The sequence below is a fragment of the Clavelina lepadiformis genome, chromosome 9, assembly GCF_947623445.1.
Source record: "Clavelina lepadiformis chromosome 9, kaClaLepa1.1, whole genome shotgun sequence".
Classification (NCBI taxonomy): Eukaryota; Metazoa; Chordata; class Ascidiacea; order Aplousobranchia; family Clavelinidae; genus Clavelina; species Clavelina lepadiformis.
The window spans coordinates 436351-461415 of NC_135248.1; the positions used below are offsets into that span (position 1 = coordinate 436351).

The window sequence follows — 25065 nt, forward strand, 5'->3', positions numbered from 1 at the left end:
CTAGCCGGTATGTCGCGGTGTGCTGTGGAAACCTCAAAAATAAAGGTTGAAAAACAAACCAGACAAATTTGCTCGCAAGGTTAAAATAAAATAGTGCTGGATAACCTTAGCGAGCACTATTTTATCTGAAAACCCAAAATAAGGTTTCTGACATTTTGCGCTCCCCATAGATGGCGGCACTTATACAAAATGTCGGAAATTTTTACCCTTATCTATTCCACATCCCATCTAAGATACCTTAAACTGGCCTGTACCCTCACAAACCTAGGGGCACGAAGGTAAATAAAATAATTGGGCGGGGTCGCTTTGGGCTTGGCGAAACCATCAGGTCCTGCACCATCGATTAAACACAGAAACACACAATAAAATGTTCCTTTCGCAAACCACATGAAAACAAACAAACGAAACATTAAAAACAGAAACTCAAGAAATATCAAAATATAAAGAAGAAAGTCTTCCGACTCCAGCACGTTTACAAAATTATTGTTTGTATTTAATGTAATGCAAGCAAAGTTTCTTTAGCTTAGACGACAAAAAACGCGAGAGGAAAGGAAGGAAGTATAAAAATCGCACAAAAATACAAAACTTAACAGAACTGTAAAGCTGGAAGTGAAGGCATTGATTGACTTGGATTGCATTTTGACGGGAGTCTGCAAAAAAGAGTTGTCAAATCTCAACAGAAAGCATAATGCAAAATTTATACGATTTATGGTAGATATGAGTATTCAACTTTTATTGCTAACCACAGTATACTAACCACTGTAGTAATACTTGCGATAGGTGTTTTCAATATTCAGTGCCATGTAGAGCTGAAATATTTAGAATCTGAAACATATAGGAAAGTACAGTAAATGAAAACACCTGAAACACCCAACTATGTGATGCAAACTTATGCTAACAAATACAGATGATAAATAATTTAAAACAGGTTAACTTCACAATTTAAGGCTTTCGGAAACTGAAGGATCTCAAGCAGGAGAAAGTGTTACGCTAAATATTTTAAGATTAAAAGAATGGATCGCAATAAAAAACATTTCAAATTGCAACTTACCAGAAGTGAAGCAACTGGGAGAGATGGAAATGAAAACTGGAAGCATGTCTGACGTCATCTCGATCTAGAAAAATTCACTGAAAAAAGGAATTTAGTTAACTAAAGTAATATTTTCATGTCTCTGTTTTTATTTTATTCAACCTAGCCGTCTAAACTTAAAATTTAAACCCATCCTTTGACACTTGTTTTCTCATTCTGACATTGACATCTAAATAAACAGTCCGCTGCTGAATAAAATTTAGGTATTTAAACTACACTTGGACTGACATCAACACTGTCTGCTGCTTACAGCTGTCCTGTGCACATCTTGCAGTATTCAGTTCTAGCGAGAAGTTTTAGATTGGTAGATATCAGATCAGCTTTACGGAGGCTTCTGGAAACCAGACTTGTCATATGAATGCTGGTATCGGTATGTCATGCGCAAATTCTGCAAATAGCAAGCAGATAAAACTGATTGCAACAGCTTTAATGGCCACTAATTTGCATTAAAATGAAACTCACTGCATGGCAAGCACTGAATAAGGCACCGAGATGACATCCTTAAAAAACCAAGCTTAAAAAAACCAGCACTTAACGACTCCAACAACGCAACAAACCCCAAAGCGCAGAAAACAACGACATAGAATCGACGCGAAAGCGCGCGCAAAGAGCTCAGCAGCATTAAGCAGAAACAAACTTCAACCACAAAAAGCCAAACATTCAAAGACATGGAAAGGTGCAAAAGATGCCAACAACGACCATACAACAAATATTAATCCCAAGTCTAATGCAATGAACAGACGAATGAACGACATTTCAACATTTAATAAATCATCACTTGCATACCTGACAACACCTTCATCATAATTTAATGAATTAGTGAACTAGCTAGCCAAGACAGTGTTAGATCATTCTGTTTTCTGCAGAGTGCAACGACCTGTTACTCGACAATCTATACCATAAGATTAAGCCAAACGCCTTCAGGAAATCTTAAATTAAATACTGAAACTTCTTTGCTTATTATTCAATGAATTCTCCAATAAATCTCCACTTGACAGTATGAAGTATATTGCATCAATGCACCTGGTAAATACACCACCAAACTGAAGTTAACTCCGCTTTGAAACTTGTAAGTCACCTTCATTATTCTTCAGTTACTGTTAACTGCCAAGTAATCACTTTGACTACAAAAGGCAAATGAATGAACGAAGGACGAACACTGGCAACGAAGGTTCGAGAATCGCGCGTAAATTCCAGAGCTGCAACAAAATTTGCTCCAAGGTGAATTCCAAGCGAAAAGCGTGTAAGTGCCGGCGTCTTGCTCGAAAATGTAATTAACAATGCCACGGGCAGAAACAACGGAACAACTACAGTACTACACTGTTGGAAGATGTAGATTGTAGAGAACATGTTCCCTAACATTGAAAACACGTTTATTAACAACGGAATATCTTAAGTGCACAACAAATGGATGATGCCAAAATGCGCGTAGAATAGGTCTGGCCCAATACTAGCATAACAATGAGCTCGTTATCGAGAATGTTTTCTTGCGCTCAGGTTTATCAACGCACCGTTGCTCCTAATACGCCCTCTAGCACCACCGCACGGACAGATGATTAGTCGAACCGATAGTATGCGAATCCGGGAAAAGGAAACTCAACCCCTGTCTGGTCGACAGCTTATTGTGGTAAGCTCCGAGAAGCAAGCAAAGGTAAACCCGAATTACTTAAAACTATCATTGCTATTCATCTATTGGTGCGTGCGTGTTTACCTACCTCTTTGACGTCACAATTGAACTGACTGTTCCGATTAATTACATTGACCTGTTGATTCCTATGATGAATATTGTAATTGATTGGTCGGGACCGGATCACTTTGACGTGTTTTAATCAATCTCTTGTCTATTTAATAAATCGATGACTATAATTACAGCGTGAATTAATACAAAACTGTCAATTAATTTTAACGTGGCCTATTTTTGGCAGTAACTTGTTACTGTATTGCTGCAGTATTAGTGTGAAGAAATTTACCGTAAAATTTGATATAAAACTGAATTTTGAACACAATTTTTTCGAGTTAAAATGTTGTACAATATCTAAGGCTCTGCAGTCAACGGCTTTTTAATTCGATCTGTTTCAAATTCAATTCAAGGTTCTCACACTTCCTTCTCAAGTCTACATCCACTCACTAACCCCGCCGCCGGACATTGGATGCTTGATGAAGTCCAACGTCGATATTTCGTCGCACGGAGCCTGCCTGGCATCGAGCGGCAACATCTCATGCCCTCTAGTGGGCTATGATTTATGAAGAGTTTTAGCGACAAGAGGCGCTGATGATCAGCTTTCGACCACAAAAGTTTTTCTTTGCATCTGTTGCACGGCCGGGAATCGAACCCGCTACCTTCATGCTGGAGGGCAAAGATTTTTCAACCTGCTGAATAACCCTTTTTATTTTGCTGCCAATTTCAAATATATATCATTCGAAATCACTGACCAAATAAAAAACATATTCCACTGATGTTGCCACTTCACCCGCGTCCCCGGCTGGCGCCTGAGTCCCAGACGTTGTTAGGTGGCTTAAGGCCGTTAACTTACAGATGGGGTTGGGGTTAGGGATTAGGAAGGGAGGGGTGGGGTTGGGGTAGGGTTTCAAGGGTTTAGATTGGCCGAGGGATAGGACAAAGAGCGGCTGAAGGCCATGGATTGTTTTAGAGTGGCTTATGGCCTTGAATTGGGTTAAAGGTGGCTTATGGCCTTGAATTGGGTTAAAGGCGGCTTATGGCCGTGGTTTAAGTTGAGCGGCTTATGGCCGTGAATTGGGCTAGAATGGCTTACGGCCGGGATCGAACCTGGTACCTCTAGCACCGAGTGCAGTGTCGAAGAATACGAGCTACGAAGTGGCAACAGCAAGCAACAACAATTTAACGGATTTAAACAAGCATCAGATGTAGATTCTTGAAAAAGGAAATGCAACAGATAGGGATTCGAACCCGAGACCTATCGCACCAAATGACTTCCCATTGTGCTCGAGCTATGCAACTGTACTTGCCAATAAAGTTAAAAAGGTATATAACCATCATTTCCATGTAGCAAAAAAGTGGTAAATCTCACTTGCTTTCAAAAAATCGAGCTCATTCTCGATATAATGCGCGCGACATATTCCAAAGTGGTTCAATATTTGCCCCAGAAGTCCGGTGGTTGCTACGAGTTGGAAAGTTTGAAAACTCTTGTTTGTGGAAATGAGAGAAAATAGTTGCATTCCACTTAAATTTTGATTTACAATGTTTGAAGTAAATATTCTGGAAGAATAAGTTTGCTTTTTAACTTTGAAGGCAGAGCTGCCTATGACGTCACCAAGAACTTCTTAATAATTTATTGCTTGTTTTAGAAGCTCCAATGTGAGGTGACAAATTGTAAATGCTTCAACATAATTTTGCTGAGATGATCTAAGAAAGAGAAATACGTCACACCTGGTCAACAGCACATCGCATTTAACCAGTTGGAGGGCGCTAAAGATCACGATCCCAGCATTCAACGAGATTATTGCGCAACAATTGGATCCGGAACAAACCCTGACTTTCTTTTGTAAAATATCCATCCACACAGACATCACATTACACCTTGATTTCATCAAGAACAGTGCACCGTGGTACAATTACGTCATAATCGTGGATTGAACTTATAAACACGTGACAAAACATAAAAAAGTTCAAACTACGTCACAGGATTCTCATTACATGAAATTTCGAGGCGGAATCTGCGTAAGATGACGTAATAAATGAAGCTTATAAAAACTTGGCGAAATAGACAAAGTTTTGTAAAACGAGACAAAAACTAAAACAAAGGTAGGAATAAAAAATCTAAAAACAGCTGAAAATATACAAATTATTGATATGATTCGACGAAGCAGCAGATTCAATGGATCAGTAAAAGCTTAGATTGGGGTCTCGTAGTAAAACTTCTTCACACTCAACCCCGCCACGCTCAAATCTTCGGATGACGCAAGGATCTGTGACGTATTAGGCGGCAGGCTTCTTCTATCCGAGTTTCTTCCCTTGGCGAATAGGTGAGTCATGTTGCTAGGTTCCGTGTCCGACTTGTGCATTCGGCGAACGGCGTCAGCTGAGTTGCTGTACGGGGGATTCACCTGAAGGCTGCTTTTCCTGGGGCCGCCAGGAATTGCCCAGGGCAGGCTCGGCAGACGATTGCTGTTGTCGATTGCTGATCGCCTTTCCATTACGTCATCGGGTTTCTGGGGGTTGACGTGCTCGGGTTTATGGGGATCTCCCGTGTTGTAGCCAGGGGAAAAGGAGAGACGTTGGTCCCCACTGCAAAAAGCAGCAAGCGGTAAATGAATTATATACACTGTGTCCGCCAGATGGCGGGTTGAGCAGACAACAAACAAATAATTTAATGACATCAAGAAACTCGACTAAGACAGCCACATGACGTCAACAATCGGTTTCTGGGTGTGTTGCAATCCCTTATGACGTAACAATAACTCACCTGGCGTTAGGTGATGCGTAACTTTGCCTGGATGCCAAATATGACGGAGGCTCCACCTGATTATGATATCATAATTAATAATTATTAACGAGAAGCAAAAATTAATAACGCCACCATCTATCATTGTGACGTCAAAGAAGAAATAAAGAGAAGGAAAGCATGAAGCCTATTTTAAAGGGAAATCCCCATATGGGTACCTGTGGGGGGCGGGAAGCTTGGTTGGGTTTGGGGTGGAAGAACAACTCGGCGGTGAGTCGAGTCGATACGGAGGGGATTTGCTTCTTCTTGTTCCACGTTGGGTCGTCGGTGGCAGATTCAAAGTCATAAGCGACCAGTCTGTTCACCCTGGTCATCATCTAAACAGGCTACAAGTCAGCCGCCGCGTGTGACGTCACAATGAAACTCAGCGAGCAACAATTACCTGCATAATCTCCATGTGAGCTCCGTACTTGCGCAGGGTGGCGCACAAATTCTGGATGAAGATTGAACCGTTGTTTTCATTCCGCCACGAATAATATTCTGCAACAAAGCATGCACTCTGGCGTCAAAATGCTGATTATGACGTAATAACTATACCACGAACGAAAACGAATGCTCTTAACCACCTGACACTGTCGAGTTCGCGATGAGGAAATCGGCCTCAACGGGGACCGACACGTAATCAGGTGCGCCATCTACCACGTCACCCACAGGGGCACCTGCAGGTCCGTCCACTCTGTCAAAGCTGTTCGATGCCAGTCGTACCTGGACACCATCGTCACGTTTGTAGCCACGGCACGCCTGGAAGTGTCGATGATTAAAATTATATACAGAGACTTGTGTCACGCATCACTGCACACCAACCTGGATGAAGAATAACTTCGGCTTCCTTGCAAGACTCGGGCAGTTGTCGGGACTGAACGGCCGCGTGAATTCCTTCAACTCCATCTTCGCATCTCGCGCGTACAGGACGTCATTATCGCCACCATGTGTCAGGATCGCACAGCCAAAGCAGTCATAGTTTGAGTGGTCGGCTTCGGCCACTAAGAACATGGACATATTATAACAAACACAAATGCATTACAACAGCGAATGAGGAAGTTGCAAGCTTACCTCGCTTCAGCCAGCGCTGGATGAGTTGTTTGCTCGCGTCGTGGATGATGCGGACGTATTCGAAGCCGAGATTTTTCACCGTGTCTTCGATGTTCATCGCATCCATGTCCGTGCCGAGTCGAACTTTCAACCTGAGCTTCGGGTCAAAGTTCTGAAAAACCGAATCAGATGAAGTTGCTTTCTATAAATCCACATACAGGACCACAACACAGTGAATTTATGCATGTGGACAAGCTAGAACATGTATTGGCACGAAAGGGTGGACCGTTCTAAGCTCCACTAGATAAGATGATGTGGAACCTTTTGGTTGAAGATGATGAAGCATCCTCTCTCCTGGTGCCTCATGTTGTACTGATACTCCGAATCGATCCTCTCAAGCAATCTAATCTCCGGAGGATGTGCTCCTTGCATGGATACGTCTCCCTCGCTTCCAACATCTGCATCCACCACGTCGTTCCTTGATCCTTCCTCTGGACCACACCTGAAACATAGATATCTCATAACATACCACCACAAGACAGCGAGTTGATATCTTTTAGCTGACACTCACATATAAAAGTGCTTGATTGATTCTGTGATGTCATCTTCTTTGTCATCCCGAGTATTTTGAAAAACATCATCAATTGTGACCACATAATCTCTCTTCTCAGCTTTGCTGCAAATGAATTTTTTTAAATTAATTCCTGAAACATAATCAGCACATTGATGAAAATCACAAGAGCAGTTTTGTTTATGTAACAATACAGTCGTGTTTACTCACCCAGGGTCAAAGTTCATGACGACGTTCCCCGCAGGTTCTATAGACGGAGTATCCTGGAACAGGACGGCTCCTGCGTGTACAAATGTGAAAATAGATTATTATTTATCAACCAAAACAAATTCTCGTGCAACTACCACGTAGAGTTTCAAGAAGCAATTGAGCAATATAAGAGCAAACAAAAGCAGAAATTGATGGATTGTGAAAAGCAAATAGAGTGTTAGATCGGTATAAGTTTCGTCATCCCCCTATTGAACGCAGCAAATGGGTCTTGCACCATCGGTAAATCGTTTGACTAATGAGTAAACATGAGAAGGTAAACACTGGCTCGCTTATTGTGAGGACACGACCCAGCAGAGAAAAACAAACACATCACAATTAAATGATTATGACAGAACATTACACCACAATTAAAAGCAAAAGATTGCAAAGCAACACAGAGCACTGCAGCAATTAATTAGTGGTTGCGCAATCGATTAATTTTACTGAAATAACATTAATGAAATAAAAGCAGCAAATTATTAAAGGAAGTTTCACGTTGCTGACAATCTATTTTTAGCATGGACGACACATATTGATACCGGTACTCAGCTTTACACATGGGCAATGTCACAAATGTGCAGTGAAGTTACAAATGGACGCAATAATCAGACCACGCTGGTTAGAGAGAGTGGCTACAACTTAAACAACATAGTCTGAAGAAAGCTGAGCCCACTTGACCAAACAGCAAGTTATAAGAGCTCATTTGCCCGGCAACATTTCCATACAGGCAAGCAGCTAAATTACAATATGCCACCAACTTAAGCAATAAACATCATATTGCAAGCTTACTGAATGAAAAATCTTAACTTTAAACGTACCACAAGCATCATTACAACTATCTGCGCTGTTGCTAACATCGCTGAAACAAATCATTTACAAGTAAATGAAAACATGTTGTGCCTTATCACGAAAAACACAGAATTGGTTTAGAAATCAAAGCGAAAATTAAACTTGTACCTGCTGGTAGTGAAGATGTGGAAGAAACTCGATCTTCCTGATGTCGTTCGTCGATTCCGTCAAATGTGGGGTCTGCCATCGCACTTTCGTAATCTTTGTCCTGCAAAAATTCACAACTTCATAAAACACAAATCCTTCATTGTATGAAAAGAATTAAACGAACATTTCAAAGACGAAAACAGTCAGAAGTATTGTGCAATTTAAGTTTGTGACTGTAAGCTACACATTTTGAAATGTGGTAAAATATTTTCGTAAAATATCTGCACAAGCACGTCATAGCTTACCTGGTTTGTACGATCAAATTCTGGGAAAATATCCATGACTTTATCGATGTCTTCTCAGAGGTTAATGTTTTTGCACAAGAATAGCAGCAGCAGCAGCAGTAGTAGTAATAAATAAATAAATATGTCACAAGTCACGTAAAATATTTCTCTAAAAACAAAGCAGAGTTGAAGAAACATCTTTTCTGAAGTAAATCTTTGACCGAGTTCCCTCTCAGCAACCTGCTTGTGCTGACATCAGGGAGCTCTCGCTTCAAAACTACCTGCTCAGTCCTTTATATAGAGTAGGCCCTCTCTCTCTCTCACTCTCTGAAATGTTTGTGTCTGTTTGAAGACAGATCAAATGTTGCAACACCTCACATTAAATAGTAAGTTATAATTGCAACTGACACACCTATATCAAGGAAAAGTACAACTGCTGGCCGCTTACTACAGCTCCATCTAGATTGCTGAGTCAAATTTCAAAACAAAGAAAGCTTCCCACAACACATCAAGACAAAGGTTCAAGCCATTAACAAAGTTGAAATGAGTCTCATTGTTCCAGCAATTCATGAAAATGTTGTTTTCAGTGGAAGTCCCACCATAACAATGATGTAAACAAGAAACAAAAGTAAGGAGAAATGAGTTATTATTGTTACAACATGGTGCTAGAAATCCCCATTAGACCACCAGCAAGACATTTGCATAAAAAATAGCATAATCTATATCAGCATTGACAAGTTTCTATTCCATAAGCCATGATACCAATCAATTGCAACAATACAAAAGTTTGTGAATGGTCATTTTATAACAATCTACAGTGGACACAGGATAGTGTGGTATCATATTTCACTCATAATTGCAGACATCAATGGAAGTCAAGAGGTCACAGCTTGGAGTATTCCACGGTTTCTGCCACAGGCCCACTTTGACTCACAACTTTATCAAATTTTACTTTACTTAAAATGCAAAAAATTGCTGAAATAATAATCAGTTGGACTCATCTACATCATCACAATACTTTCCTCAGCCAGAGGATAAACATTACCATACCGTACCATCTTCCAGGCTAGGCCTGGGTTAAAATTAGGTTAAATCATAAAATACCAACCAGGCTAAGCAAGCACGGATAGATCTGTGCTTGAGAGATATAATTAATTCCAGAATTATCCACCTGGCCTACACAGTCTGGCTATGTTGTATGGAAATGATATACACATATTTATACATACTGCTACTTTGTAAGGCACTTGCTACAGGCCTACCTTAGTTACAACTTATACAAGGAAGGGTGTAGGCCTATAGCCGCAGATCAACTTCACAGATGCAGAAAAAGTTGAAGGATCACTTCCGGATACATTATGTAAGAACATCCGCTACATCACGAACGCGCCATTCAAAGATTCCGAGCCATTCAAATGCACAATAGGATTCCAACCTAGAGGCCTAATCATAATCAGCGATATTCATCGAACGTTCTGGTCGCAGCAAAGTTGATTCTTTGTTAATAAGCAACTTTCGTCGCTCGTGATTCACACTTCACACAGGTTGTCTGGTTCAACGGAGCGTGTTACGTCATAACAACCCGGGCGACCAAAAATAGTTACAGAACCAAAACTTGATAATTTGCGCAATAAGCGCCATATTGAAAGCAACGTGTGTTTGCTGAAGTAGGTATATTTGGAAATATCACGTGAAGTCGCGGCCACACGCTATTTTGATGAGTCTTTATCTTTTTAACATGATACAACACAAAACTTCTTCGCAGGGAATAACAACAAAACACAAACATCTGCCCGATACAGCTTTGTCTTTCGCCTATGACATAAGAACGCTTGATGACGTCGCTATGCGATCCTAGAATGATAGTCGGTGTTGATTGCGCAGGACACTGTAGGCCTATATTTGAGTGACAATTCTTATTTCCTAATTTCACCACCGTTTGGTTTTTGTTTAAAGGGTCGATGTCGCAATAATTGTTTTTATCATGCTTGATTGGTCCTGCGTCACAATAAATTGGCGGGAAATCGCTCAGACATTTACCAGCTGGGAGATTTTCGAGCACAATTAATTATCTTGCTGAGTTCAAATCAAATGGGAAAAGTTTATTTTGGTAAAATGTTGCTAACGCGCATCAGCTGACTCGTTGCCGCAAACCCAGGTGAAGACGACACCGATTGCGCAATGCTGATTTGAAAATTCCCTGAGGCTAACCAAAACATGGCCAAAGTCCACAGGAAAAGAGGAACATAAACTGTAATGTGCTTCATGTCTTGACAAATTATTGTGTTACAAAGAAACGAAAGAAACGAACACGATTGTCTAACTAAAACATTTCCAGAACTTTTTAAGCAAATAATCACTTATTATGACGCAACATTTTCAGCAAAATCAACCCACACGACAACATCACAAAATAAAAACATGTCAAAATACTACAAACATACTGATGGTAATTTTGCTTCGACCTAATTGTAGCGCAGGGGCTGTGGTCTCGCATTGCATTGTGGGAGAGGTGACTTACGTTTGACGAGCATAAACCTACTTGAAATTAAATTCCCTTTGTCGCTCTTTCAAACCCAGACATACTCTAACTACCCTAGTGTGACGTCACTATTGTCGATTAATGGTGCAACATCTAGTTGATGACGTCATTCAAAGCTATTATCTTGTTGAGACTTGTCTAAAAAACGGAGACGAAATAAACAAAAAGATTTTTGAAATCAGAAGACTGGTGACGAATTGCAGCGGAAACCCGCTTGAGTGATGTCATGAAGATGAATGAAACACATCATGAACCGCAGAAGCGCGGCAAAAATACGGCGCCAGAGAACGAACGAACGAATATGAACTCGTATTTATTACGCAGATGTTTCAGATTTCTCTGTAATCATTCCCGGCAGAAACGACTATAAAATAGTAGAACTGCAATTTCAAACTCTGACCATGACAAACGTATGATTATTAAGAACAAAAGCGAGATATAAGGACAATGTCGAATGCATCAACTCTAGCTCAAAAGCTTCAACGACAACAGATAACTTTTCCAGGATCTTTAGCTCTGCTGCTGGGTTTTGCAACAAATAGAAGCCTCAATCGCTGCAGATTTATCTATACCTGATCTAAAACTTTTTCAACAAAATTTTGCGTTAAATTAAATGTTGCCACAGATGTGTCACAAAAACCTGGCTTAAAATGGCACAAATAGCGACGCTGTAATGTTGAAATCGAATGTGTAAAGGCTGGTGTTTATTGAAGTACGGAGCTGAACTTGTCGGATTTTGCGACGTACAAATCTTTATTAAAAAAATTTTTGTACAATTACTGACGAAGCTTTTTTGTGTCAGCAGAAATTTCTTCTAAAACGTACAACAGGGTGGCGCAATTGCCAACTGAAATCAACACAGGAAATCTGACTTTCCTTCACTTACATTGCCAAGTAAACGCACGAGGTGGTGTTCTCGTATGGCGTCACAATCTCAAGTGTACGTGTCAGAATGACCATTAAATTTCCAAGTTCCAACCTACTTGTGGTGATAAATTGTACGTCACAAGGATTTTTCAAAATCTTTTCATTACTTTGTTATTCAATTAACTGTGGTTCTTATCTAAGCTCGATATTGTGTCAGATGCTGTCATCTTTGCTTTGTAAAAATGCGACAAAATACTCGCGGATCTGAAAACAACTTCCGCTCGCACAGACACCAACAGCGCGTCGGTCGCGTCCGCGAATGCTTTGCTGGCACCAAAAAGGATCGACCGAGACATTCATTTATTCATTTTATTTTTCATCTTCAATGTAGAGAACGAAAACATTATGCTGACGCAAGTGGTCCCAAACATGTTGGTAGTTATCGACACTTTCCACAAATTGGACGGGCAAATGTGATAAGGCCTCGAGGGCAAAAACGTGCATTACGGACCAATAAGAGAATGTAAAAAAGTTATTAGCGTCAGCACGGCCACCAAACCCAAATTCGAAGTGTCGAAGTTTTTATTAATTTAGAAGCTCTGTAAGAAAATTATTTGTAAATAATAAATAAAAATTTGTGTCAACGCAAAAGACTGAATACCAAGTTACTACAGAAGCTTCAGTCCCAAGTTTCGTTCAAAAATCAATGTAAATTTTTGTCTTTCCTACTGTAAATGAACCTATATATAGACTGCTATAAGCAGGGTTGCCATCAGTCTCAACTCAAAAATAAGGACGACTAGAAAATGAACAAGGAATACCACCTTAAACAGTGTACAACAAGAGAAAGCAACCAATGTTCCTAAAAAAAAAAAAAACAAGACACTATCTGCATGTTCATAATTTTGGTATCTCTTTGGTACAAAATGGTATCGTAAGGTGACAAAATGCCCAAAATAAGGACAAAAGTGCCCACCTCCGCCTTAAAAATAAGGACGCAAGTGAAAATAAGGACATTTCTTAGAAATAACGACAAACATATTTTCTAAGACACGGACCTTTAAAATAAGGACAAATCTTAGAAATATGGACGGTATGGCAACCCTGGCTATAAGGCTGTTATTTTAGAAAAGAAGTACATAGACATCCTATATAGTATTACTGACTGTGCTTGAATCAAATGCCACAAGTTGTCGCACTTCACTATTCTTTATTCCGTAACAATAAACAGCGCCACCGAATGGAGCATTATTAACATGAGTACTGTTGACAACATGACGTCATATCTAACAAACATTTAAAAAGCAAGGTTTAGAAAACGACGTCATTACAAGTTAGTTATGACGTCACGCAATTGTTTATTCAGAGAGCACGGAATGCATTGGAAGTGAAGATTGAGAGGAAAAGCAGCAAACGAGGTATCGCGGTTGATATAGTTGATATAAAGGTGGCTTATGGCCGTGGATTAAGTTGAAGCGGCTTATGGCCGTGAATTGGGCTAGAATGGCTTACGGCCGGGATCGAACCTGGAACCTCTAGCACCGAGTGCAGTGTCGAAGAACGCGAGCTACGAAGTGGCAACAGCAAACAACAACAATTTAACGCATTTAAACAAGCATTAGATGTAGATTCTTGAAAAATGAAATGCAACAGATAGGGATTCGAACCCGAGACCTATCGCACCAAATGAATTGCCATTATGCTCGAGCTAATCAACTGTATTTGCCAATAAAGTTAAAAAGATATATAACCATCATGTCCATGTAGCAAAAAAGTGGTAAATCTCACTTGCTTTCAAAAAATCGAGCTCATTCTCGATATAAAGCGCGCAAGACCAAACCCCGGGGCTGGCGCTGCCCAGAAGACTCAACTGTTTCGGCGCGACATATTTCAAAGTGGTTCAATATTTGCCCCGGAAGTTGCTACGAGTTGGAAAGTTTGAAAACTCTTGTTTGTGGAAATGAGAGAAAATAGTTGCATTCCACTTAAATTTTGATTTACAATGTTTGAAGTAAATATTCTGGAAGAATAAATTTGCTTTTTAACTTTAAAGGCAGAGCTGCCTATAACGTCACGAAGAACTTCTTAATAATTTATTGCTTGTTTAGAAGCTCCAATGTGAGGTGACAAATTGTAAATGCTTCAACATAATTTTGCTGAGATGATCTAAGAAAGAGAAATACGTCACACCTGGTCAACAGCACATCGTATTTAACCAGTTGGAGGGCGCTAAAGATCCCGATCCCAGCATTCAACGAGATTATTGCGCAACAATTGGATCCGGAACAAACCCTGACTTTCTTTTGTAAAATATCCACACAGACATCACATTACACCTTGATTTCATCAAGAACAGTGCACCGTGGTACAATTACGTCATAATCGTGGATTGAACTTATAAACACGTGACAAAACATAAAAAAGTTCAAACTAACTCACAGGATTCTCATTACATGAAATTTCGCGGCGGAATCTGCGTAAGATGACGTAATAAATGAAGCTTATAAAAACTTGGCGAAATAGACAAAGTTTTGTAAAACGAGACAAAAACTAATACAAAGGTAGGAATAAAAAATCTAAAAACAGCTGAAAATATACAAATTATTGATATGATTCGACGAAGCAGCAGATTCAATGGATCAGTAAAAGCTTAGATTGGGGTCTCGTAGTAAAACTTCTTCACGCTCAACCCCGCCACGCTCAAATCTTCGGAAGACGCAAGGATCTGTGACGTATTAGGCGGCAGGCTTCTTCTATCCGAGTTTCTTCCCTTGGCGAATAGGTGAGTCATGTTGCTAGGTTCCGTGTCCGACTTGTGCATTCGGCGAACGGCGTCAGCTGAGTTGCTGTACGGGGGATTCACCTGAAGGCTGCTTTTCCTGGGGCCGCCAGGAATTGCCCAGGGCTGGCTCGATAGACGATTGCTGTTGTCGATTGCTGATCGCTTTCCCATTACGTCATCGGGTTTCTGGGGGTTGACGTGCTCGGGTTGATGGGGATCTCCCGTGTTGTAGCCAGGGGAAAAGGAGAGACGTTGGTCCCCACTGCAAAAAGCAGCAAGCGGTAAATGAATTATATAAACTGTGTCCGCCAGATGGCGGGTTGAGCAGACAACAAACAAATAATTTAATGACATCAAGAAACTCGACTAAGACAGGAGAGTGTGCGCCACATGACGTCAACAATCGGTTTCTGGGCGTATTACAATCCCTTATGACGTAACAATAACTCACCCGGCGTTAGGTGATGCGTAACTTTGCCTGGATGCCAAATATGACGGAGACTCCACCTGATTATGACATCATAATTAATTACACTGGTCAACACGATTTTTGTTGCAGATTGTGTTTGGGTCTTTTTTACCTAATTTGGGGGCGCTGAATCCGAATCTGGCGTTATTTTGTTTCTATCACATCACGTTTTTGAGATAATATATAATTTATATATGTTCATTATGAAATAATACTGCAAATCAGAGACCGCCTTGAAATGTAGAAGTTGTTTTAATCAGAACTGCTGGAACGTTTAATCATGCAAAACACGAACACAAAGCCTCGTGTTCAGTTAAAAAACATCACTAGAAATTGACCGTTGAACATTCAATGTAATGCCACAATCTTTAAGAACTCGAAAATTTTCGTTTTAATGGCTTTCGTTTGTGGGTAGTAGTGTAAATTTATCTCTTCAAATTCCAGCAGTAATCTGCCATCATGTGGCAATCCCATCGGCCCTGGTAGCGCTCTTCCATAACTCTAATATATTGGTGGAAGCGCTCACCTTGTTCTTCACTGACGTCCCCAAGGTTTTCAGGAAAGTAATCTGAATGATTTTTCAGAAAATGTAGCTTTATGCTCATATTGCATTTCATCTCTTGCATGCTGGACAACATTTCTTTTACGAGGTCTCGATAGTTCTCTGCCTTTCTGTTGCCAAAGAAGTTACTAACAACTAAAGAAAAAGCATTCCATGCCCTTGCTTCTAATGTGTTCATTGATGCTGCAAAATTTGCATCTCTGAGCAACTGCCTTATTTGTGGGCCGTTAAAAACTCTTCACTAAGACTTCACTAAAACTATTTTTTTTCTTCACTAAGACTTGGGAAGGCTTGGCATATGTACTTAAAGCAATCTCCACTGTGACCAAGGGCTTTAACATACTGTTTCATTGCGCCAAGTTTGATGTGAAGTGGCAGCAGGATGATCTTCTTGGTATCCACTAACGGGTTATGAATGATATTTTTTTCTCCAGGTGTTAAACTGCTCCTTTCTGGCCACTTATCTTTTATCCAATGCTCATCTTTGGCTCTGCTATCCCAGTAGCAGAGAAAACAAGGGTATTTGGTGTAACCACCTTGCTGTTCTAACAGAAAGTTCATCATTTTTATGTCTACACACAATCCCCAGCCATGATCACTGTACTTCAGTGTTTCCAGCACATTCTTAATGTTTTCATACGTCTCTTTGAGTGTCACAGAATGTCCTACTGGAATCGATGCATATTTATTTCCATTGTGAAGTAACACGCATTTCAGGCTTCGTTTTGAGCTGTCAATAAACAGTCTCCACTCATCTGGTTGATATTTGGCTATTCCTAATTGCAAAAGAAGACCTTCAATATCATGGCAATAAACCAAAGATCTTTTAGAAGAAAAATAGTTCAGAAATAGCTTTTCTCGATTCCGATAAAACGTGACAGATCATTCAAGCTGGAGAAGGTTTTTTTCCTGGAGCCGTGAAGCTAGCAGTTCTGAGGCCTGTTTGGAAAGATTTAAATCACGGATTAAATCGTTCAGTTCCGACTGATTGAACAATAAGGGTTGCTCAGAAAAGGAGCTCAAGGGTTGAAAATCTAAATCTGAAACTTCTTTATCAGTTTGTGAAGAATCAGAGGATAATCTAAGCTCTTCTTCACTACTTTCGGGCAGATGAGTAAAGGTAGGCACAGGTATTTCGTCACTGTGTGCAATAGGACGCAGAGCAGAGGCAAGATTTGGATATTGCAGCTTGTGCTTGTTCCTCTTGTTGTAACCTTTCACACTGACACGACAAAAGTAGCAATCATTGAGATGATTTTTTTGTTCTGGCCAGATCATTGGTATACCAAACTTCAGATGTTTGTCCTTGCCCTGAGACCAAGATCTCAAACTCTCCACGCAACTTCTGCATACTTTATGAGGGACCCAACTTTTATCTTGGTCCCCTAACTTCACCTTAAAGTAAGCGAAATAAGACCTTTTCACAAAATTGGTAATTTCATGTCGTTGGGAAGAGACAGTGAAGCAACCACAAATATAGCAAAAAATATTGGGGTCATTGGCGCATGTACGCTTTTTGACAGCTGACATAGTATTTAATACAATCCAAAATTACAACTCAATAACACAAACTGACTCCATAAAGTCAATGAAAGTATACTGCGAAAATTACACCCTGTCTTTCGTTTGGTTTCAAGTTAGTTTCAAGTTTCAAGTTCAGAGTAAGCAGAATTAGCACGATAAGCACATTAAGCATGATAAGCAGATTAAGCATGATAAGCACGATAAGCAGTTTGGTTCTTTGGATAATCAGACATCCTGTGTCTTTTAATGTTTCAAAACAAGCTTATATGACCACACATTTGGGTTATTTGCCAAAGCGCATAATTTTATTTTACCTTGTACAAACAATATTATGTTTATCGTTTACAATGTTTATGTTTTACTAAAGAGCAAGGTGCTGTCATAAAAAGCATTTATAAAGCCGATTAAGTCTGCAGGGCAGATGTATAAAGATAAAGATGGTAACTAAGTAATGAACTACCAAAGAAAAATGAATGCGTCCACATATATTTTCGAAATTCGAAAAGAGGTCCGTGATTGAAAAAGATTGAGAACCATTGGATTAAAGTTAACCGAAATCTCTGTCATTCAGTACTACAACAAAAACTTTCAGCCGAGGTTTCATCATAGGTGATTTCAATAACAATATTTGATCTGTTGCTGTTATACGCTCACCGTACCGTCGCTAATGAAAGTCAAAATTTGATCATTTTATGAAATTGGGGAAAATGCGCAGCGAAAAAACCTGACGTGATAGAGCAATTCTGAGCTCAGAATTGGATTCAGCAACCAAAACTTATCCTAAATCAATCATCAAAGTTCATGCAACTAAAAATTGTTTTGTTTTTGTAGACCAGTGTTATTAACGAGAAGCAAAAGTTAATAACGCCTCGATCTATCATTGTGACGTCAAACAAGAAATAAAGAGAAGGAAAGCATGAAGCCTATTTTAAAGGGAAATCCCCATATGGGTACCTGTGGGGGGCGGGAAGCTTGGTTGGGTTTGGGGTGGAAGAACAACTCGGCGGTGAGTCGAGTTGGTATGGAGGGGATTGACTTCTTCTTGTTCCACGTTGGGTCGTCGGTGGCAGATTCAAAGTCATAAGCGACCAGTCTGTTCACCCTGGTCATCATCTAAACAGGCTACAAGTCAGCCGCCGCGTGTGACGTCACAATGAAACTCAGCGAGCAACAATTACCTGCATGATCTCCATGTGAGCTCCGTACTTGCGCAGGGTGGCGCACAAATTCTGGATGAAGATTGAACCGTTGTTTTCATTCCGCCACGAATAATATTCTGCAACAAAGCATGCACTCTGGCGTCAAAATGCTGATTATGACGTAATTACTATACCACGAACGAAAACGAATGCTCTTAACCACCTGACACTGTCGAGTTCGCGATGAGGAAATCGGCCTCAACGGGGACCGACACGTAATCAGGTGCGCCATCTACCACGTCACCCACAGGGGCACCTGCAGGCCCGTCCACTCTGTCAAAGCTGTTCGACGCCAGTCGTACCTGGACACCATCGTCACGTTTGTAGCCACGGCACGCCTGGAAGTGTCGGTGATTACAATTATATACAGAGACTCGTGTCACGCATCACTGCACACCAACCTGGATGAAGAATAACTTCGGCTTCCTTGCAAGACTCGGGCAGTTGTCGGGACTGAAGGGCCGCGTGAATTCCTTCAACTCCATCTTCGCATCTCGCGCGTACAGGACGTCATTATCGCCACCATGTGTCAGGATCGCACAGCCAAAGCAGTCGTAGTTTGAGTGGTCGGCTTCGGCCACTAAGAACATGGACATATTATAACAAACACGAATGCATTACAACAGCGAATGAGGAAGTTGCAAGCTTACCTCGCTTCAGCCAGCGCTGGATGAGTTGTTTGCCCGCGTCGTGAATGATGCGGACGTATTCGAAGCCGAGATTTTTCACCGTGTCTTCGATGTTCATCGCATCCATGTCCGTGCCGAGTCGAACTTTCAACCTGAGCTTCGGGTCAAAGTTCTGAAAAACCGAATCAGATGAAGTTGCTTTCTATAAATCCACATACAGGACCACAACACAGTGAATTTATGCATGTGGACAAGCTAGAACATGTGTTGGCACGAAAGGCGGACCAGGCTGAACTCTACTAGATAAGATGATGTGGAACCTTTTGGTTGAAGATGATGAAGCATCCTCTCTCCTGGTGCCTCATGTTGTACTGATACTCCGAATCGATCCTCTCAAGCAATCTAATCTCTGGAGGATGTGCTCCTTGCATGGATACGTCTCCATCGCTTCCAACATCTGCATCCACCACGTCGTTCCTTGATCCTTCCTCTGGACCACACCTGAAACATAGATATCTCATAACATACCACCACAAGACAGCGAGTTGATATCTTTTAGCTGACACTCACATATAGAAGTGCTTGATTGATTCTGTGATGTCATCTTCTTTGTCATCCCGAGTATTTTGAAAAACATCATCAATTGTGACCACATAATCTCTCTTCTCAGCTTTGCTGCAAATGAATTTTTTTAAATTAATTCCTGAAACATAATCAGCACATTGATGAAAATTGCAAGAGCAGTTTTGTTTATGTAACAATACAGTCGTGTTTACTCACCCAGGGTCAAAGTTCATGACGACGTTCCCCGCAGGTTCTATAGACGGAGTATCCTGGAACAGGACGGCTCCTGCGTGTACAAATGTGAAAATAGATTATTATTTATCAACCAAAACAAATTCTCGTGCAACTACCACGTAGAGTTTCAAGAAGCAATTGAGCAATATAAGATCAAACAAAAGCAGAAATTGATGGATTGTGAAAAGCAAATAGAGTGTTAGATCGGTATAAGTTTCGTCATCCCCCTATTGAACGCAGCAAATGGGTCTTGCACCATCGGTAAATCGTTTGACTAATGAGTAAACATGAGAAGGTAAACACTGGCTCGCTTATTGTGAGGACACGACCCAGCAGAGAAAAACAAACACATCACAATTAAATGATTATGACAGAACATTACACCACAATTAAAAGCAAAAGATTGCAAAGCAACACAGAGCACTGCAGCAATTAATTAGTGGTTGCGCAATCGATTAATTTTACTGAAATAACATTAATGAAATAAAAGCAGCAAATTATTAAAGGAAGTTTCACGTTGCTGACAATCTATTTTTAGCATGGACGACACATATTGATACCGGGACTCAGCTTTACACATGGGCAATGTCACAAATGTGCAGTGAAGTTACAAATGGACGCAATAATCAGACGCTGGTTAGAGAGAGTGGCTACAACTTAAACAACATAGTCTGAAGAAAGCTGAGCCCACTTGACCAAACAGCAAGTTATAAGAGCTCATTTGCCCGGCAACATTTCCATACAGGCAAGCAGCTAAATTACAATATGCCACCAACTTAAGCAATAAACATCATATTGCAAGCTTACTGAATGAAAAATCTTAACTTTAAACGTACCACAAGCATCATTACAACTATCTGCGCTGTTGCTAACATCGCTGAAACAAATCATTTACAAGTAAATGAAAACATGTTGTGCCTTATCACGAAAAACACAGAATTGGTTTAGAAATCAAAGCGAAAATTAAACTTGTACCTGCTGGTAGTGAAGATGTGGAAGAAACTCGATCTTCCTGATGTCGTTCGTCGATTCCGTCAAATGTGGGGTCTGCCATCGCACTTTCGTAATCTTTGTCCTGCAAAAATTCACAACTTCATAAAACACAAATCCTTCATTGTATGAAAAGAATTAAACGAACATTTCAAAGACGAAAACAGTCAGAAGTATTGTGCAATTTAAGTTTGTGACTGTAAGCTACACATTTTGAAATGTGGTAAAATATTTTCGTAAAATATCTGCACAAGCACGTCATAGCTTACCTGGTTTGTACGATCAAATTCTGGGAAAATATCCATGACTTTATCGATGTCTTCTCAGAGGTTAATGTTTTTGCACAAGAATAGCAGCAGCAGCAGCAGCAGTAGTAGTAATAAATAAATAAATATGTCACAAGTCACGTAAAATATTTCTCTAAAAACAAAGCAGAGTTGAAGAAACATCTTTTCTGAAGTAAATCTTTGACCGAGTTCCCTCTCAGCAACCTGCTTGTGCTGACATCAGGGAGCTCTCGCTTCAAAACTACCTGCTCAGTCCTTTATATAGAGTAGGCCCTCTCTCTCTCTCACTCTCTGAAATGTTTGTGTCTGTTTGAAGACAGATCAAATGTTGCAACACCTCACATTAAATAGTAAGTTATAATTGCAACTGACACACCTATATCAAGGAAAAGTACAACTGCTGGCCGCTTACTACAGCTCCATCTAGATTGCTGAGTCAAATTTCAAAACAAAGAAAGCTTCCCACAACACATCAAGACAAAGGTTCAAGCCATTAACAAAGTTGAAATGAGTCTCATTGTTCCAGCAATTCATGAAAATGTTGTTTTCAGTGGAAGTCCCACCATAACAATGATGTAAACAAGAAACAAAAGTAAGGAGAAATGAGTTATTATTGTTACAACATGGTGCTAGAAATCCCCATTAGACCACCAGCAAGACATTTGCATAAAAAATAGCATAATCTATATCAGCATTGACAAGTTTCTATTCCACAAGACATGATACCAATCAATTGCAACAATACAAAAGTTTGTGAATGGTCATTTTATACCAATCTACAGTGGACACAGGATAGTGTGGTATCATATTTCACTCATAATTGCAGACATCAATGGAAGTCAAGAGGTCACAGCTTGGAGTATTCCACGGTTTCTGCCACAGGCCCACTTTGACTCACAACTTTATCAAATTTTACTTTACTTAAAATGCAAAAAATTGCTGAAATAATAATCAGTTGGACTCATCTACATCATCACAATACTTTCCTCAGCCAGAGGATAAACATTACCATACCGTACCATCTTCCAGGCTAGGCCTGGGTTAAAATTAGGTTAAATCATAAAATACCAACCAGGCTAAGCAAGCATGGATAGATCTGTGCTTGAGAGATATAATTAATTCCAGAATTATCCACCTGGCCTACACAGTCTGGCTATGTTGTATGGAAATGATATACACATATTTATACATACTGCTACTTTGTAAGGCACTTGCTACAGGCCTACCTTAGTTACAACTTATACAAGGAAGGGTGTAGGCCTATAGCCGCAGATCAACTTCACAGATGCAGAAAAAGTTGAAGGATCACTTCCGGATACATTATGTAAGAACATCCGCTACATCACGAACGCGCCATTCAAAGATTCCGAGCCATTCAAATGCACAATAGGATTCCAACCTAGAGGCCTAATCATAATCAGCGATATTCATCGAACGTTCTGGTCGCAGCAAAGTTGATTCTTTGTTAATAAGCAACTTTCGTCGCTCGTGATTCACACTTCACACAGGTTGTCTGGTTCAACGGAGCGTGTTACGTCATAACAACCCGGGCGACCAAAAATAGTTACAGAACCAAAACTTGATAATTTGCGCAATAAGCGCCATATTGAAAGCAACGTGTGTTTGCTGAAGTAGGTATATTTGGAAATATCACGTGAAGTCGCGGCCACACGCTATTTTGATGAGTCTTTATCTTTTTAACATGATACAACACAAAACTTCTTCGCAGGGAATAACAACAAAACACAAACATCTGCCCGATACAGCTTTGTCTTTCGCCTATGACATAAGAACGCTTGATGACGTCGCTATGCGATCCTAGAATGATAGTCGGTGTTGATTGCGCAGGACACTGTAGGCCTATATTTGAGTGACAATTCTTATTTCCTAATTTCACCACCGTTTGGTTTTTGTTTAAAGGGTCGATGTCGCAATAATTGTTTTTATCATGCTTGATTGGTCCTGCGTCACAATAAATTGGCGGGAAATCACTCAGACATTTACCAGCTGGGAGATTTTCGAGCACAATTAATTATCTTGCTGAGTTCAAATCAAATGGGAAAAGTTTATTTTGGTAAAATGTTGCTAACGCGCATCAGCTGACTCGTTGCCGCAAACCCAGGTGAAGACGACACCGATTGCGCAATGCTGATTTGAAAATTCCCTGAGGCTAACCAAAACATGGCCAAAGTCCACAGGAAAAGAGGAACATAAACTGTAATGTGCTTCATGTCTTGACAAATTATTGTGTTACAAAGAAACGAAAGAAACGAACACGATTGTCTAACTAAAACATTTCCAGAACTTTTTAAGCAAATAATCACTTATTATGACGCAACATTTTCAGCAAAATCAACCCACACGACAACATCACAAAATAAAAACATGTCAAAATACTACAAACATACTGATGGTAATTTTGCTTCGACCTAATTGTAGCGCAGGGGCTGTGGTCTCGCATTGCATTGTGGGAGAGGTGACTTACGTTTGACGAGCATAAACCTACTTGAAATTAAATTCCCTTTGTCGCTCTTTCAAACCCAGACATACTCTAACTACCCTAGTGTGACGTCACTATTGTCGATTAATGGTGCAACATCTAGTTGATGACGTCATTCAAAGCTATTATCTTGTTGAGACTTGTCTAAAAAACGGAGACGAAATAAACAAAAAGATTTTTGAAATCAGAAGACTGGTGACGAATTGCAGCGGAAACCCGCTTGAGTGATGTCATGAAGATGAATGAAACACATCATGAACCGCAGAAGCGCGGCAAAAATACGGCGCCAGAGAACGAACGAACGAATATGAACTCGTATTTATTACGCAGATGTTTCAGATTTCTCTGTAATCATTCCCGGCAGAAACGACTATAAAATAGTAGAACTGCAATTTCAAACTCTGACCATGACAAACGTATGATTATTAAGAACAAAAGCGAGATATAAGGACAATGTCGAATGCATCAACTCTAGCTCAAAAGCTTCAACGACAACAGATAACTTTTCCAGGATCTTTAGCTCTGCTGCTGGGTTTTGCAACAAATAGAAGCCTCAATCGCTGCAGATTTATCTATACCTGATCTAAAACTTTTTCAACAAAATTTTGCGTTAAATTAAATGTTGCCACAGATGTGTCACAAAAACCTGGCTTAAAATGGCACAAATAGCGACGCTGTAATGTTGAAATCGAATGTGTAAAGGCTGGTGTTTATTGAAGTACGGAGCTGAACTTGTCGGATTTTGCGACGTACAAATCTTTATTAAAAAAATTTTTGTACAATTACTGACGAAGCTTTTTTGTGTCAGCAGAAATTTCTTCTAAAACGTACAACAGGGTGGCGCAATTGCCAACTGAAATCAACACAGGAAATCTGACTTTCCTTCACTTACATTGCCAAGTAAACGCACGAGGTGGTGTTCTCGTATGGCGTCACAATCTCAAGTGTACGTGTCAGAATGACCATTAAATTTCCAAGTTCCAACCTACTTGTGGTGATAAATTGTACGTCACAAGGATTTTTCAAAATCTTTTCATTACTTTGTTATTCAATTAACTGTGGTTCTTATCTAAGCTCGATATTGTGTCAGATGCTGTCATCTTTGCTTTGTAAAAATGCGACAAAATACTCGCGGATCTGAAAACAACTTCCGCTCGCACAGACACCAACAGCGCGTCGGTCGCGTCCGCGAATGCTTTGCTGGCACCAAAAAGGATCGACCGAGACATTCATTTATTCATTTTATTTTTCATCTTCAATGTAGAGAACG

At 40.2% G+C, this 25065-nt stretch overlaps 2 protein-coding genes and 1 long non-coding RNA gene across 4 annotated transcripts; all 3 read right to left on the reverse strand.

The window, feature by feature from the left end:
- Position 1: 1 nt before the first annotated feature.
- On the reverse strand, positions 2-2231 carry LOC143470855 (uncharacterized). Its single transcript, XR_013119412.1, has 3 exons — positions 1052-2231; positions 758-825; positions 2-650 (listed from the first exon to the last, which is right to left on the reverse strand). It is a non-coding gene; the product is annotated as an uncharacterized LOC143470855 (long non-coding RNA).
- Positions 2232-4638: 2407 nt separating this feature from the next.
- On the reverse strand, positions 4639-8834 carry LOC143470121 (uncharacterized). The gene is made up of 12 exons (XM_076968029.1): positions 8668-8834; positions 8384-8483; positions 7388-7457; positions 7178-7282; positions 6928-7108; positions 6628-6778; positions 6379-6557; positions 6141-6315; positions 5957-6054; positions 5733-5891; positions 5536-5591; positions 4639-5357 (listed from the first exon to the last, which is right to left on the reverse strand). Exons 1-12 carry the CDS (start codon positions 8701-8703, stop codon positions 4964-4966), a joined length of 1704 nt encoding a protein of 567 aa, XP_076824144.1. The 5' UTR covers positions 8704-8834; the 3' UTR covers positions 4639-4963.
- Positions 8835-14380: 5546 nt separating this feature from the next.
- Positions 14381-21444, reverse strand: LOC143470119 (caspase-7-like). 2 transcript variants are annotated; one of them, XM_076968025.1, is made up of 12 exons: positions 21278-21443; positions 20994-21093; positions 20001-20070; positions 19791-19895; positions 19541-19721; positions 19242-19392; positions 18993-19171; positions 18755-18929; positions 18571-18668; positions 18347-18505; positions 15289-15344; positions 14381-15099 (listed from the first exon to the last, which is right to left on the reverse strand). In XM_076968025.1, the coding sequence occupies exons 1-12, from the start codon at positions 21311-21313 to the stop codon at positions 14706-14708; spliced, it is 1704 nt and encodes a 567-aa protein (XP_076824140.1). In that variant the 5' UTR covers positions 21314-21443; the 3' UTR covers positions 14381-14705. The 2 variants fall into 2 exon arrangements, with proteins under 2 accessions (XP_076824140.1, XP_076824141.1); XM_076968026.1 differs by lacking the exon at positions 15289-15344 and having other exon boundaries at positions 14863-15099; positions 21278-21444.
- Positions 21445-25065: the final 3621 nt, after the last annotated feature.

Excerpts from the sequence above, each read along its gene's own strand:
- LOC143470121 (XM_076968029.1), bottom strand. The coding sequence starts at position 8,703 with ATGGATATTTTCCCAGAATTTGATCGTACAAACCAG. Across the intron at positions 7,458-8,383 it reads CACATCTTCACTACCAGCAG|GAGCCGTCCTGTTCCAGGAT; the intron begins GTACAAGTTTAA and ends TTGTACACGCAG. Across the intron at positions 5,358-5,535 it reads TACGCATCACCTAACGCCAG|TGGGGACCAACGTCTCTCCT; the intron begins GTGAGTTATTGT and ends TGCTTTTTGCAG.
- LOC143470119 (XM_076968025.1), bottom strand. The coding sequence starts at position 21,313 with ATGGATATTTTCCCAGAATTTGATCGTACAAACCAG. Across the intron at positions 19,722-19,790 it reads TCAATCAAGCACTTCTATAT|GTGTGGTCCAGAGGAAGGAT; the intron begins GTGAGTGTCAGC and ends TCTATGTTTCAG. Across the intron at positions 18,506-18,570 it reads CTCACATGGAGATCATGCAG|ATGATGACCAGGGTGAACAG; the intron begins GTAATTGTTGCT and ends TAGCCTGTTTAG.